Source organism: Corapipo altera, unplaced genomic scaffold, assembly GCF_003945725.1.
Source record: "Corapipo altera isolate COAL_440 unplaced genomic scaffold, ASM394572v1 22b, whole genome shotgun sequence".
Taxonomy (NCBI): Eukaryota; Metazoa; Chordata; class Aves; order Passeriformes; family Pipridae; genus Corapipo; species Corapipo altera.
Genome location: NW_020884876.1, coordinates 8042125 through 8057456, shown reverse-complemented (window position 1 = coordinate 8057456; position 15332 = coordinate 8042125). Strand labels below are relative to the sequence as shown.

The 15332-nt window shown below is 39.5% G+C and overlaps 1 protein-coding gene across 5 annotated transcripts in view; it reads left to right on the top strand.

Annotated features, from left to right (window-relative positions):
- Nucleotides 1-15332, top strand: part of STOX2 (storkhead box 2) — a 146921-nt gene that overhangs the window by 115324 nt on the left and 16265 nt on the right. For 2 of the 5 annotated variants that reach the window (XM_027635698.1, XM_027635699.1), the window contains exon 2: nucleotides 12173-12325. In XM_027635698.1, coding sequence (XP_027491499.1) covers nucleotides 12173-12325 — 153 coding nt within the window. Of the gene's footprint in view, nucleotides 1-5194; nucleotides 5284-5607; nucleotides 5742-5890; nucleotides 6084-11319; nucleotides 11342-12172; nucleotides 12326-15332 lie in introns of those variants that run through there. The other 3 variants (XM_027635700.1, XM_027635701.1, XM_027635702.1) reach the window with 3 other exon arrangements.

The window sequence follows — 15332 nt, the reverse complement described above, 5'->3', positions numbered from 1 at the left end:
CATTTTAGGTTTTAAGATTCTTTTCTAGAATGTGCTAAGTGGAGATGCTTAAAAAAATGGATAACAAATGAGAAGAATTGGATGATCAAAGATCCTTAATCATATCTGCAGAGTGTGCTGTTAAAGATCATGGTCCTGGGAGGTCAAGCACAGGAATATTTGTTTCAGACTCAGTTCCAGGCAGAATAAAAAACATAACTGGAACTGCTGTTTCAGTTGCAGGGTGAGACACCAATATAGTACAGCTATGGAGGAAAAAAACAGGGTATAGTGTGGGGTATTTCCACTAAAGGTAAGGAAATTTCCATTTCCTGGTAACTGATGCAGGTGAGAGATTAGCTAGAATATGGCACAGAATTTTGGTTCTTGCTTTTAGAGGAAAGTTATGTAAGTTAGAGAAAATGTATAGGAGTCCTCTAGGAGGATTAAAGGGACAGGAGGAGCAGATATGTGAAAGAGCGCTAAAAGAATGTGCTTTTTTAAAAGCCAGTGGAATGAGATCTGAAGGAGGGGAGGTGTGTTCTCTGCTAATTCATCGGGGTGTAAGCAGCAGAAGTAAAAAAAAAAAAAAAGAACATTTAAGCTCCTAGACAATATTAGCAGAAAAACAGATGGGCATTACTTGTTGAGATACTACTGAGCTTAATATCCTGATCATACTCCCTCTTGTGTTTTCTTAAGTGAATTCTAAAAGAACTGGGAGATTTGTTCAGGTAAGTCAAGTGGAACTTATTAGCATACTACAAGTAAGTTATTATTAGTGAAGCACTAATATGTCACAATTTCTAGTATTAAAAGATTTCCTAAAGAAATGTAAGTGTACGTCTGATGTTCCTTAGTCTGGTGTGTTCTGGAGCCACAGAGTTTGTGGTTTGTGTTCTTAGTGTAGTGGCTGGGTGCTTCCTGCTTTGTGAAATTGGTTCTTGTAGAAGTAATCATAATGGTAGATGACTATAGTCTCTGCAACTACAGGCTTTGCTGAGAGCTGATGGCTGATTTTAGCCTCGGAAATTTGGGATCCATGGTAACTGGTACAGGCTAGTCTGAATTACCCTCTTGGTAACCTTCTTGGACTCTTCTGACTGTGTTCTTTTTTAGCCTTTTTTGTTCTCTGTCATGTGTTGTTGAGTGCGGTGAGCGTGGGGGGGGGGGGTTTCCCCATTTGAGCATATGCCTTTCTTCCTCTTGAGTTTCCCTCTACTGATGGTGAAAGGGCTGTGGCAAAGGAAGGGAATCCCAGGCCCTGACTCAGGAGGACTTAAGGATATATGCAAGCTAATGTTGAGTTTGACAAAGGAGTCTGTGTTCAGCACTATGTGTGTGCAAAGGAAGAAAATGGGATCTTTAGATCATCTGTTTCCTCACTGTAGGATGGAGATTGATCTTAGGCTATACTGTATTTTGTACTGGTCTATTTGAATGCACATGCTTGCATGGAGTTACACAGAGAGGAGTGTATGGTGCATTTGTACTGTACACTGTCAAAAAGACAGCTTTTGTTTCAGTACTAACCTCTATCATGTGCTCTGGGATGGAGGAACAGAGTAGCTGCCTTGACTGGGGAGTGCGTATGGTATTTTGGCCAGACCGTCCTCCTGTAAGGCTACGCTGCAGTAACATCACTGATGGTGGCAGCGCTGGTTTATGCATCAGCTTCAGCACTTTTAAACGTTGTCATTTACATTTTCCCACTGCTGGTCTCTTCTTTCCCTTTTGCTCTCTGCCAGGCTTGGGGTATCAGGCACTTCTTGCTGCTCTTAATTACAGAATCACAGAATATGCTGAGTTAGAAAGGATCCACAAGGATCATGGAGTCCAACTGTCAGCCCAGCACAGGGCCATCCCCAAGAGTCACACCATGCACCTGAGAGTATCATCCAAACGAGTCTTGAGCTCTGTCAGGCTTGGTGCTGTGGCCACTTCTCTGGGGAGCCTGTTCCAGTGCCCAACCACCCTCTGGGTGAAGAACCTTTTTCTGATACCCAACCTAAACCTCCCCTGTTACAACTTCAGGCCATTCCCTCAGGTCCTGCCACTGGTCACCACAGACCAGAGATCAGTGCCTGCCCCTCCTCTTCTCCTCACAAGGAGGTTGTAGACTGCAATGAGTCTTCTCTTCTCCAGGCTGAACAGACCAAATGACCTCAGCCTCTCCTCATATGGCTTCCCCTCAAGGCCCTTCACCATCTTTGTTGCCCTCCTTTGGACATTCTCTAGTAGCTTAATATCTTTCTTATATTGTGATGCCCAAAACTGCAAGGTCTCTCTGCAGGGCCTCCCTGACTTGGAAGGAATCAACAGCTCCTCCGAGTTTTGTGCCATCTGCAAACTTGCTTAATATCCCTTCCAGTTCTGTGTCCACGTCATTTATGCAGGTGTTGAAGAGCACAGGGCCCAAGACTGAGCTCTGTGGAACTCCACTAGTGATGGGTCCCCAGTCTGATGTTACTCTTTCACTGTTACCCTCTGTGCTCAACCCATGAGGTAGTTGCTCACCTCATGACATGATGTGTTTATCCAGCTGTGTGCTGGACATTTTGTCCAGAAGGATCCTGTGAGAGACAGTATTAAAAGCTTTCCTGAAATGCAAAAAGATTACTTTAACTGGCTTCTCTTGATCCAGCTAGGTGGATTACCTTGTCATAAAAGGAAATCAGATTGGATAAGCAGGACTTCCCCTCATGAAGCCATGCTGGCTGTGACCAATGATAGCATTGTCTTTCAGGTGTTTTTCAGTACCTCCCAGAATAATCTTTTCCATAACTTTACAAGCATTGAAATGAGACTGACAGGCCTGTGGTCTCTGGGGTCCTCCTGCTTGACCTTCTTGAAAATCAGGACAACATTCACCAGCTTCCAGTCAGCTGGGACCTCTCTGGATTCCCAAGACCACTCAAAAATCATCAAGAGAGGTTTTGCGATGACATCAACCAGCTCTTTGAGGATTATGGGATGAATCCCATCAGGGCCCATAGATTTGTAGGGATCCAGCTGGAGCAGCAGATCCTGCACAATTTCAGAGTTGGCTGGGAGTTGATCATTCTCACAGTCATGGTCCTCCAGTTCAGGGCACTGATTAGATACTGATTAAAGGGCTGTAAGCTGATGAATTTGAGTAAAGGCATGCCTAGGTGCCTGTGCATGTGAGGCGTCTGTGTACCCTAGGTACATGTGCACACTTGGTGCCTTCCAGGTATCTCTAGGCGTCACATGTGCAAGAGGAGTTCTCTCACTGAAAGAGCTTGCAGTTGTGTCAATCTGTTCAGAGTAGTTGGACTGGTCCCAAGCATATAATTTGGGTTCAAGTGCTAGAGAAATTTGTTAGAGAGAAAAGGTATTCTGGCTGCAGTATTACCATTATCTTTCTTCCTCCAGTGTTTTAATTTTGGGGACAGTAGCATGACTACTGCTGCAAGAACCAACGTGTGTGTGTGAAAACAGTGCAGCATGGACAGACCCTGCTATTTAGCTTTGTGTGAATGTTGTCTGGTGCAAAGGGAAAGCAGATTGGAGCTCTTGGTTTTTTTCTTTCAGTAGGTGCTTGTTGTAATTCACTTTTAAGTCCACAGAAATTTTTCTTCATGGAATGAGTTTCGTTGCTGTGAAGTGGGTATGTGCTTAGCAGACAACCAAGTAGAGTTTCTGCAGGATGATCCCAGGGGACCCAAACATTGCAAATGCCAAGTTGGATTCATTAGAGGCATTCAGGCTGATCCTGCAGCGCCAGGGAAGGCAAAACTCCTCTAAAGTTGAAGGCAAATTTCCTGGAATGAGGCCTTTCAGGAGCACAGAAATTGATGTGTGTATAGCAAAGCCCTAGCTTTTCACGTTGAGGTCATGGCTGCTGCGTAACTACAGGTGTAGCAAAGCACCTGGTTAACCTTACACAGGTAAATTAGCCCGCTTAAAGTATGGCTTTACTGCATAACAGTTCCTGTAGACCTGCAGCCAAAAGTGATGTTTGTTAGTTGTGTAACGCAAGTATTTACTTGTTATCTTGAAACACTTGAATAGACCTATTTTAGGCTTGGTTGGACTCTCACTGCCAGGGTTGTTGTAGGGCCAGGACTTGCAGCATAGGGAGGTGGTGACTTTTGTATTTCATTTGGTCCTAAACACCTGGTATGTTCATTTAGGGGAGCACCTAGGAGAACTACCTATTCCAGCACAGCACAGGTGAATCCTAAAGTGCTGTGTTTCACTCATTTCGGTGACTACATCATGACTAGAAATAGTCCTTTTGCAGTAAAGGAAATTTTGAATATTTCTCTATTTTAAAAGAAAATCTCCAAACAACTAAAAATGTTTCTTCAAAACAGCAGCATCTGTCTCTCATCACACATTATTCCTACCTCTTCTATGCTTTTCTGATGCTTTAGCTTAGCATGTCCTCACCAAGCAAAGGAAAACCTAGCACTGAGTGAGATCCTGACACAGTGACCTCATTCTGAGCATTACCTTCTTTGTCAGTAGCAGAAGTTGAAGCAGCTCTGCTGGCCTTCAGCACTTGGAGCAGTTTGACATTTTTTGTCTGGCATGGTTTCAGGGCTCACTTTTTTGTGAGCCCAATGGCTCACAAATGGGATGATGGAAAATGAACTTGCAAGAACTTGTCCACTGCTTCTAATTTTTGGATAAACAGTTTCCAGCAGCACAACTTTGATCGAGTGTACAGCAGAGTTGTTTGTTACATGCAGGTCTGCAGCATTCTTCAGGACTGACAAAGGAGAGTAAATCTTTCTTTTTAATCAGTAGAGTCAAAACTGGTACGTGTCATGATAAATAGTGAATAATTTAAGAAATTACTGCTCTGTGTGTGTGTATACCCACATATGTCTGTGCATTTGTGTTTCTGTGTACTGGAGGAGTTGTGTGTTACGTCAGGAAGATATGTTAGGGGTAATTTTTTTGTCTTGACTAGAGGGTTAAAGCTTCAACTTACTTGTCTTTGCTAATGCATGTAAATAGCTTTCTTGTCCACTTAATGAGAAGGCTGGCTTGTTATCCTGTACAATGCAGCTGGGCACTGTTCCAGAAGCATAGGCACTTCGTTTCAAAGACAAAGAAGCCAGCGCAGACACAGGGAGAAACCTGGAACGTTGCGCTGTGGATTTTTTTCAGAGCGATGACTCATTTCGGTTCACAAAGGATTCTGGGCAGGGTAGTGAGAAGTCAGGTTGGCTGATCCATTCCTATGACTTCACTTTGCAGAGAGCCAGGGAGAAGAGGAGTGACACTGCAGAATCCTGAGGCACTGCAGTGGAGAGGTGCTTTGCAAAGACTGTGAGTGACTTCGGAACAGGGGGTGGTGTCAGAACGTGATTCCAGCCATTCCATGGAAACAGGGCAAAAAGAGATGTTTTCAAAACACTGTGTGGGAGTTATATTTGTAGACCCTTTTAGATTCTCTACCTCCGCCTCCCCTGTAATTTCTTAACCATTTATTTCTCATGCTTATGTGAGAATTGTGTGAAATGGTGTTCCTTTCAGTGGACCTGCATAGATAACTGCATTTTTTTTTTTTCAGTATGCCCCTATTTCCTGCTTTAAGAGGTGGGTGTTCAGCATATTAATGCCTGAAAGCATGCTTTGTTTTTCTTCTTTCAGGTCCTGTGGCACTGAGCTATGCTGCATTCAGCCAGCCTCCACAGTGATATAAAGCCCCAATTTGCACATTGTTGTTACATCACAGCTACTCTGGATACTGTACTGGAGCATGGAACCAGACCATAGGGGTTCAGGTAAGTCCCCCTTTTTTAACATATTGTGTGCCAGGAATATAGACATGGACATTTATTAAAAGATGCATTTGAAAAATATTGTTTGGGAAAACACATTCTAGAGCACACAATATATTAAAAAACTACAGTCCCACCCTCTTCCTTCCCAGGATAAGCAACACTACAGAAATCTCCTCAACTGACTGAATCCTCTGGGAAAGTTCCGTGCTCCAGCAGAAACTTTTGATGATCATAGTTGTAACATGTGCTGGGATATCACTTTGGACGAGGAGGCAGCTGGCCACAGGACATGAACAAAGAAAAGGAAAACTAAATCACACGAAATGCACAAAATGGATGCATGTAAGACCAGTCTGCTGATTGTGAGCAATTTAGCACCTGTTTCTGAAAGTTAGTGCCACTTGGTGAACCTGGAGGTTGTTATTTTAGCTGGGTCTGAATGATTAAAAAAATCAGTTTGCGTAGTTGAAGTTAGTATCTGGTAAGGAACTAGAAATTTGTTTAGAGGCAAGTGTTTGTTATATGGCTATACCAAGTTTGCCCTGTTTTCTTCAGCATGTTTAGATTTGGAGTGGTCACATTCTTGGAAGTGTTTATTATTTGTTTTGGTGTGCGTGCATTTCAGAGGTGCAGAAGGAGCTTGCTGGTTAGTGAATGAATGTGTGTTGCTGCATTTGTTGAGCCTTTGTTTAAGCTGCTTTAAACAGAAATAAATGGATGAATCTTTAATGTATTTTTTTATTATTGTTATCAGTACTCTTGATACGTGTAGCTGTCTAGTAAACACAGCCTGCAGCTTTTTTCATAAAAATACTGCAGGAAATGTAGCTTAAAAGGAGGATTTAGGCTATACCTGAGAACAGTGCAAGCAACACTTCTCATTTTCTTTGTTTCAGATTTTGCCAGTGATATGTGATCTTTTCTGTGTTAGTGTACTAGTGCAGATTTAAGGTATTTCAGAGTAGCCTGGGTATTACCACAGGAATCTGCATATTCCTCCTTTTCTCTTCTGTTGTTCAACCAAATGTGAACATCTAGCTTAAAATGGCAATTATATGTCCTCATTGTGAATTCACATAAGAATAGTTTTGCTTACTACATCTATGTAAGTATTTTTTAATTAGAATAATTCAGTCACCTAGGGAGTTGGGGCAAAAAGGGGTAATTGTGCAACCCAGGCCAGACATGTAACTTCTTCAGCATCTGTCCCTTTTTGAAGTAAACCTGAAAAGGTACTTTTTCTAGAAGAGACTTTTTCCTTACAGTATTCTTGAGTAAAAAGTGATAATATTCTAGACTGAAGAGCCCTCTTTTTGCCCATTACAAGTAGTTTTGGTTTTGTTAGCTACCTTTTGTTTGAAAATTACCTTTATGTAGTTCTTCCCAGAGTGAAATCATAAGCATGTGTTGATCAGAACAGACTGTTCCAATCAACAAAATCAGAAATTGTTTGCAAGAAAAAATTTTGTTTGCAAGAAATCGTTTGCAAGAAATTTTTTGTAGGGGAGTCCTGTTGCAACCACCACTATAATCATGAGGTATCATGGAGTTACTCTACTCTGGTTTTGATGTTTTCTATTTAATAATGTAGTTCTGTAAGCAGTAAAGGCAATGAAGTCAGATTTCCCTTGACAAGTGTTTTTTGACTGGGTTCTCTCCTGTCTAGTGGGAGGTGACTATGCCTAAAGCATTGTACAGATTGAACATGCTTAGCAAACACTTGTTTTAGAATCACTGTTGTCTAGTGAGGTTCAACCTTTCCGGCACATGATTGTGATTGTGCAAACCTCATTTTCTGTGGAAATCAGGCTAAAAATCATGTTTAGAGGTTGTCTTGATCCATAAGAAACAAAAGATTAAAAAGATTTTGAGAGTCAGAATGGAAAGGTGAAACTTTGGCTTTCTGTATTTTACAGGATACAGAGTGTAATCAGAAGACCTCTTCCCTATTTCAGGGGAATAGGGTGTATGAGTTCTCATAAAGTGTGGTTTTACACTGTAACTTATTTAATTTTCCTTCACAATGGTTCCATTTATAAGAGAAGAGGTGATTTTTCAAGTAATCTTTGTGCAAAGTTCATGAGACAAAGAGTTTGACTTCCAGGTCACTTCTTTCCAGCAGTAGAATCACTAATAAAAATTCCGTCATCAGTATGTACTTGATAGTTGAATTGCTGATACATGGTGCAGAATGTAGTCTGCCTCATTTTCTCCTGAAATGGTGCTACCCAGACTTTCAGAGAACAAACACACTAGATACACTGGCACAGGAAAAGTTCCAGCTAGTATGGATTCAGGATGTGTGAATTTTCATTCACAGCTATGTTAGACTTTCTGTATGTTAAGGATAGTTATAGTTCCCAGTTTTTCAGAATGTTTTGAAAACCACTGAATAAAAGTGCTGTGTAAGAGCTAAGTGTTTATTTTATGTGCTACATAATCTTTTGTTCTAAGTAATAAAAATAATTTTTCCCCCAGGGTAGTGCTGCAAATCCCCAGGGCATAAAATGAGGAAAGTTCCCATTCACTGTTTCTTAAGTGCTTAGGCATTCTTTAAAATTAAGTGCTACTTAAAACAAGAAGTCTAGAAAACTTTTTTTATTATTTTATTATTTAGAGAAAAGTTTGGACAGACACTGCAGAAACAGAGCTAAAACTATGTATATATATGTATATGTCTTATATTTAAACAAAGCATGCAGTCAGCTGGTGAAAACTGCTCTCTGAGCTCTGGTTTTCATTTAATTGGGAGTATAAACATATGAAAGTCAAGGCTAGTAATTTGATTTTGAAAGAAAGCGGCTTGAGACAAGCATCAGTCAGAGCTAACAGGAGCCATATGCTAGATGTTTTATGTAAGTGATGTGGTCTTCGAAAAAAAAAATAGGAAAAGCTTATTTACTTTTTTTAAGCAGATCTTTCCTAAAGGAGTTCTAGTAAACCTTCTGTTCAACAGGCTAAACAGTATTTATGTGCGTAATTGATGTTAATATATTATATTATCTCATAGATGCAAGATATTTGCTATTATTGTGCATCAAAGAAGTTTGTTCACTTAACTATAACCACAGAGTATATGTAATTTCCCAGAGCCACAGGATAGTCAAGATAAAATCTGGCAAATTAGAGCCTCCCTGAGTGAGGGGATTTTGGCTTTCTATGATTAGGTCTGCTCAAAATGTGTGCTAGCCTTTTTAAACAAGAGCTAGTAACTATCTCCAGACAGCTAGAACAACAAGCTATGGAGATCATTCTGTCACAATGGAGGTGAAACTAGAGTGCCCTTGTCATAATGAAGAAGGTTGAAAAGCACTCAGTGGAAAAGATTATGGCTTAACTGTTGATAGTCCCTTACAAAACAGAAAGAAAGGCCCTCACATAAACCAATATGTGTTGAACATTTGTATTGCATTTAAAGCTGTTTAAATTATGATTTTATGGACAATTATAGTAATCTTTATTGTTAATTAAATGGTTGTTAAGCTCCCAAATATTTGCAAGCAGGATGTGTGTTACTCTGACATAGGAACTACAGTGTGCTTTGCTAGAGATTGTGTTAACATTAAGGAACCAATACTGAATGTTTTGTATTGATGAGTAATGTAAAGTATAGTTAGTATTTCAGTGAAAACTCCTGGCTTGTTCCTGGTGACAAGAGTCCAGCTGGCAGGGGGTCAAATCTGCAGACTGAATGTTTTCTGCACACTAACCTACAAAGCAATTCGATGCTGAAGGCCTGCTTTGAAAGGAAGGATTGTGCAAAGTTACTAAACTAAAATCCAGGCAAACTTTATTATTTTTTTTAACTTGTACTTAGCCAATTTTACATTAACAAGTCCTAACTGGAAGTAATCCCAGAAGTGGATCTCTCCAGGCTCTTGGCGGTCAGGCTGTTCCTGGGAGTAAGCAGAGCAACTGTTTTATGAGTTCTTGTCCAAGCATCCCTCTGGGGGCAGGTGCAAGGCTGCAGAGCAAAGCTTCATGTATAAAACTCCTTGAGTCCCTTTCCCACTTCAGGAGGTTGATTATGGTATTAAGGCCCATTTCTTATATCCTAAGTATTGTTCTGGTTAGCTATGAATGAATCGTTCCCATTCAAGGGAAAGAAAGAGGTCTTCCTCACACTCTCCCATCCTGGCACTTATGTAGGTGGCAGTGTGAGTGCATGGCTGGGAGCAGGCACAGGGATACTCCTGCCAGGGTGCCTGAGTTTAACAAATTGCCAAGTCTGTGATGATCCAGATAAAACAATTGAGTAAGTTGCTGCCCTTCACCTGGGTGCCCTTAAAGGTACTCTATTCCAGGCAAAACCAGGACACCAGAGAGCCCATTCAGTGCCAAGTGAACCTGATAAGATTAAACCTCGACTGAGGCCAATATATGCCAATCTGTTTGACATTGCACTGAACTCAGTTTAGTAGTGCTCACAAGAATACCCATGACGCATAATTTCTTAAATTGCTTAGCTAAATCTGCATAATTCTTATCATAATTCTGATGCTTCTTAGACATGAAACTAATCATTAAAGAAACTGATCCCCTACACAAAGTGAATGATGGCTGGTGATCAGAATTGGTAAACTTATGTGTCTGGATGATTACAAAGATTTGGCTATGAACGAGTTTAAGCTGACAGCAGATATAATTATTAGTAAATAGGAATATAATAACTGTGATGTTCTTTTCCATTATCAAATCATGAAGGAACAAATGGTGTTTGCTCCCAAGTCACGTGGAAGCGTATCTCTCATGTCTCCCTGTAAGCTACGTGTGATCTTCTTTGCTATTGTCTGTAAGGCATGTGGCAAGAACTTTTAGCTGTGTATGAATAAAAAATGTCCAGAGAAGGTAATATTTTAAGGTCATAATTCTGTGGTCTGATAAGAATGAGGATCTTGGACTGCACTATGTTGAAGCTTGAAGCTGGAAGAATGCTGCTGTGTTGGGAATGCAGCAGACCTGATTAAGCAGAAGCAATCAGGAGAGCATAGCACAAATGTCTATTCTTAAATCTTTGTTGTGTCTTGAGTGATGTGTTTCACTGTTGTACAACAGATTGTGCAGCTGGTGATTGAAAAATATTGCCCACAAGTCTCACTGAGACAGTTATGCAATTTGCTACTCCCACCAATTCTTTTTTTCCCCCTCAAAGTGCTGAGTATAATGCAAGATTAAATGCACTTTGATAATCAGTCTTAGAAGCTGTTCCTCTTGTTTAGTAGACACAATAGGAATATAGAATTAATAGGGCAAATATTGGATTCTCTGAATTGTGGGTAAAAGTTTCAACTTGAATTAATTTCCAGTAATTTGATTCATGATTTGATCACAAGGTGTTGCTCTGTGGCAGCAAAAATAGGATGATTTTTCTGAAATTTCAAAGCTATTTAGGTAAAACTTAATCCCTGATTATTGACTGACCTGTGGCCAGAATAGGATTTGTAGTCAAGCACCCCTTGTTCTATCTGTTACTCTTTATTATTCCTTTTCCACTGGCAAGGAAAATGTTTTAGGCTGCTGCTTTCCTCTTTGACATCATTGGGGAACTGCACTGAGGAACTGTTACCACTTCAAGAGGAGGTACAGAGCAGAATCAAAAAGTATTTTTGTACTTGGATAAAGTATGTTAAAATGCACTTGTGTACGTGTATTTGTGTAGTCATGCTAGTATTATCAAATTGTAATTTCTCCTATAACTTTTTTTAAGATCTTTCATTTTTTTAAAGTATAGGTTAGTGAATTCTTTGTGAAGACAACATGAGAAAAGTTACAACGAAGTTAATTTTCGGGCCATCCTGGAACCTTTGAAACTTCTCTTCTTAAAAATATGTAGTTCGTATGAAGGCATTTGACACGTAGATCCAGGAGAGGTTTATTCAGAGGATCAATCTTAAGGTGTTTTGATGGTTTGGGGACTCTAAAGAGTGTTCTGTGCTTTTTCAGCTGAATGAAAATGTTATTCATTAACTGAGCAACATTTTTTTTCTGGTCTTTGTTACTATTAATAAAAAGATATCGTGTCAAGTGGAAATGATAGGTGATCCATACCACTGTCCTTTGAAGGGGAGTAAAATCTCCCCTTTTATGTCCAGAGAAATACATGCAACTATTTTGTTTGTGCAGTTACCTAGTAGGATGTTAAGCATGAGGTTTTGCAACCATGAGTACTAATTTGTTGGCATTTTTCTGAATCTGTGTATTGCACCCTTTGAGAAACTGTGTCTGCATAGCATATATCTCCCATTTTCCAAAGTTCACCATGTCTCAGTTTTGAAGTAAGCTGTCAGATGGTTCTCTGTTGTAAGGGTTTTTATCTCCAGCCCAGTACTAAAGAGTTCTGAGAAGTCTTGCTAGTTGTATCTCTACATCCTTGTTCTATGAGCAGATTTTTAAACAAAACGCTTCATTGCACATCTCTTGTCTTTTTACAGGTGATGTATCACCCATCAGCATGTCTCCCATCACTCAGTCGCAGTTTATTCCACTTGGGGAAATCCTTTGCCTGGCCATCTCAGCAATGAACTCTGCCCGAAAACAAGTCACACAAGAAGCACTAATGGAGCACCTAACCACCTGCTTCCCAGGTAACCAGTCATTAATAAATCATCGGTTAGATGAGTGCATGTCTGTAAAAGGGCAGTTAAACAATCCCCAGTCCCTTCTGGATGGGGTTATTGACTAATCCTGACATGCTAAGCAAAAGTAAAAGGACGCCTTAGGGTTCTAATCTTAGAACCTTTTATTTATTCTTAAACATATGGAGAATTGAGTTCTCTGTGATAAGGTCATTCTTGTGAGATGCATTTTGCAGGGTTAATTCCTGACTTTATGTAAATAATAAAAATTACTTGAGGTACTAAACAACAAGCTGTTGGCTTGTTTCTTTTTCAGATAGTATCAGAATAAGCTTGTTTGTGATTTTTCTCACATTTTTCTCTGTCATAGTCAAAGGAGTTTAGCACTTCTTTAGTAGCTATGGGAAAAAAAGCGTGATGTGTCATAGCCAGAGCAGACTTATTTCACCTTGTGGCTTTCAAGCCAGTTGTAGCTAACTCATAAGAGCTCTGTTGACATCATTCAACCAGTTCATTGTCCAATCTCCATAGAGATAACCTCATTGAGGTCTCCGTAGAGAATTCTCTCTTAAAGAGCAGGATTCCCACATGCTGCATGTCTTCTTCCACCTGGAATAGGCTCTCATTGTGTAGCGTGATACAAGTTGTAGAGTCCAGTGACAATGATGTGCCTGTTTCAGGCAGAGGTTATATTTGGACTGAAAGGACGATGTCAGCCTGCTTTCCAGGGATTTTCAGATCCTTCTTGGACACAGTTCTGGCTTTTACTTCTGTACAACCCTTGCTTGAAAAATAATAAAACAAAAGATTTAAAGATAACTTGACAACTCTCTTCATAACTAAACTAAAAAGTCTGGAGAGCCATAGGTACACTTGCTGTGTTGATAAATGCTGGTGAACTGTTCAGAAGATATTCTTGGAAGCACTTGATAATACTTATGAAATGGTAAATGGAAATTATCTTGGATTAAAGATACTGTAACATCGAAAAGAGGAATCCTATGACAAGAATGTACTCTTGAATATGTTGCTTCACTACTGACCCTCTGTATCTGGAGCTGGTGAATCGTGCAAAATGCATCTTACAGAGACATTTTAATTGTGGTGCAAAAGCATTGAGGAGAGGTTTACTTCGAGAGAGCACAGCTTCTTCGTTTGTGTTTTGTATGATTCTGGGCAAGGTGTTTAACTATTCTGTGCCTGCATTTACAATTCTCTAAAGCAGTTGAGAAACTTCTCCACTGTACCTATTTTAAAGTTGCAAAAAGCAGCTAATGCAAAATGCTTCAGCAGGAAAACTACTGATGCATCTGTCTCATCTAGGCAGCCTAACCATAGCCATGATCTGCTATCTGGAATTTTTTTCCTTGCATTTCAGAGCAAGAGTTACTTAAAGCCTTGAAGGTTACATGGCTTTTGCTATAACTGGTAGTAAGTTCTGAGATTTTAAAATGTAATTCTGGATTGAGAGTTGTGTTTGGAATAAACAGTTTTATCTGACATTTAATAATTGGACAGTAGAAAATAAATACTGTAAGCATATTTTGTAAATACTGGCTTTCTCTCCCAGTTTGTAGTTTTGTTTATCAGTAGTTTTTTTTCCCATATGCTTGACTGATTTTGAAAATACTGGTAAAAGTTGAAAGGTAAGGGATAGAATACAAAGAAGTCAAAATTCACAATTGTAATTCCTTTTAATTAATTTTGATGATTTTTTTTACCAAGTCATCCTTTCTGTATAGATGTGTACTAGAAGAATTCCATAGCTTCCAAGTATTCTTTCAGTGATTCTATCAATATTTTTATATAAATATTATTGCATGGTGGAAATTATACTCTATTGGTGGCATCCCTTGAGTTTCCTGGGAGCATGATTATCAGTAGACTTAATGTGTTGTGCTATTCTTGTTAGACAGAACCAAACATGAAAAATAATTCAACAGGCTGGATTATTTTCTAGACACTGCTCAGAAGAAGCCTAAGGCAAGTTAGCACATAGTTTCTTGCTGCCTTTTTTTTTTTCCGCTAGCCATTGACATGTGAATTTCTCAAGTCTGAGATAAAAAAAGAGAGCCTCACTTCCCAAAATGTAAAGAAAGTCATTTGAAGAAAAAAAAAATCCACCAAATTGTTGTCCAGTTTTTTCCCTTCTCTAGAGAAATGCTTTTCTCTACCAGCCATGACATGTTTAGCATACCAAGCATACACGTTCTCTCAGCATATGAGGATTATCTAAAGAATTTATTCTTTCCAGCAAAGAGAACTTCTTATGCTAAGTGATATTTTTCACTTGTCTGCTCAAACTCTCTAATAAATCAGCTGTAGCTTTTGGAGCCCTTGTATTCTCTGTGGCTGTTTTAAAATATCTGATGTCGTCTCATATTCTGATAATTTATTTTTCCTAATTAGGTGCTGATGCTCTGAGGGAGAGGAGAGCATTACCACTGTAGATATATCTGTTATTGTCACGTAACATCTCTGTGTCTCTTCATGTAGCAGCACTTGTCTGCCTGTGTTGTTGGTGTTTTAATGAACAGATGCTTCACTGCGTTTCATGGTGTGGATAAATTTCCTAAGACCCCAGATGCTATTCTCAAAACTGCCTAAGAATAATAAACCTTTTTCCTCAGTGCAGGGTCTTACAGTTGCAGTCTGGCCCTCTAGTTTGCTGAGCCATTGTGCAGGCATAAATCTGGGCCATGGCTCTATCTGAAATAAGGTATGCTAATTATTTATAACATCACATAGCAACCACTCCACATCCTTAACTAGTATTTCATGAGCCAATCAGAGTATTTCTTTTATCCCTTGTTAAGCCTTAGCATCAGCTCAGGAGAAAATCATTTTAGCAGATTTAACACCATTTAAATACTACTTGAGATATATTTTTCATGATTTTATTTTATTCAAAAAGTTTGTAATTATAATGCACATCTTATTTGTGGTTTCTGTTATTTGTCAGGTTTTTAAAAAAGCAAGAGGGCTGCTCCTGCACCTGCTCCCATTATTCTCACTT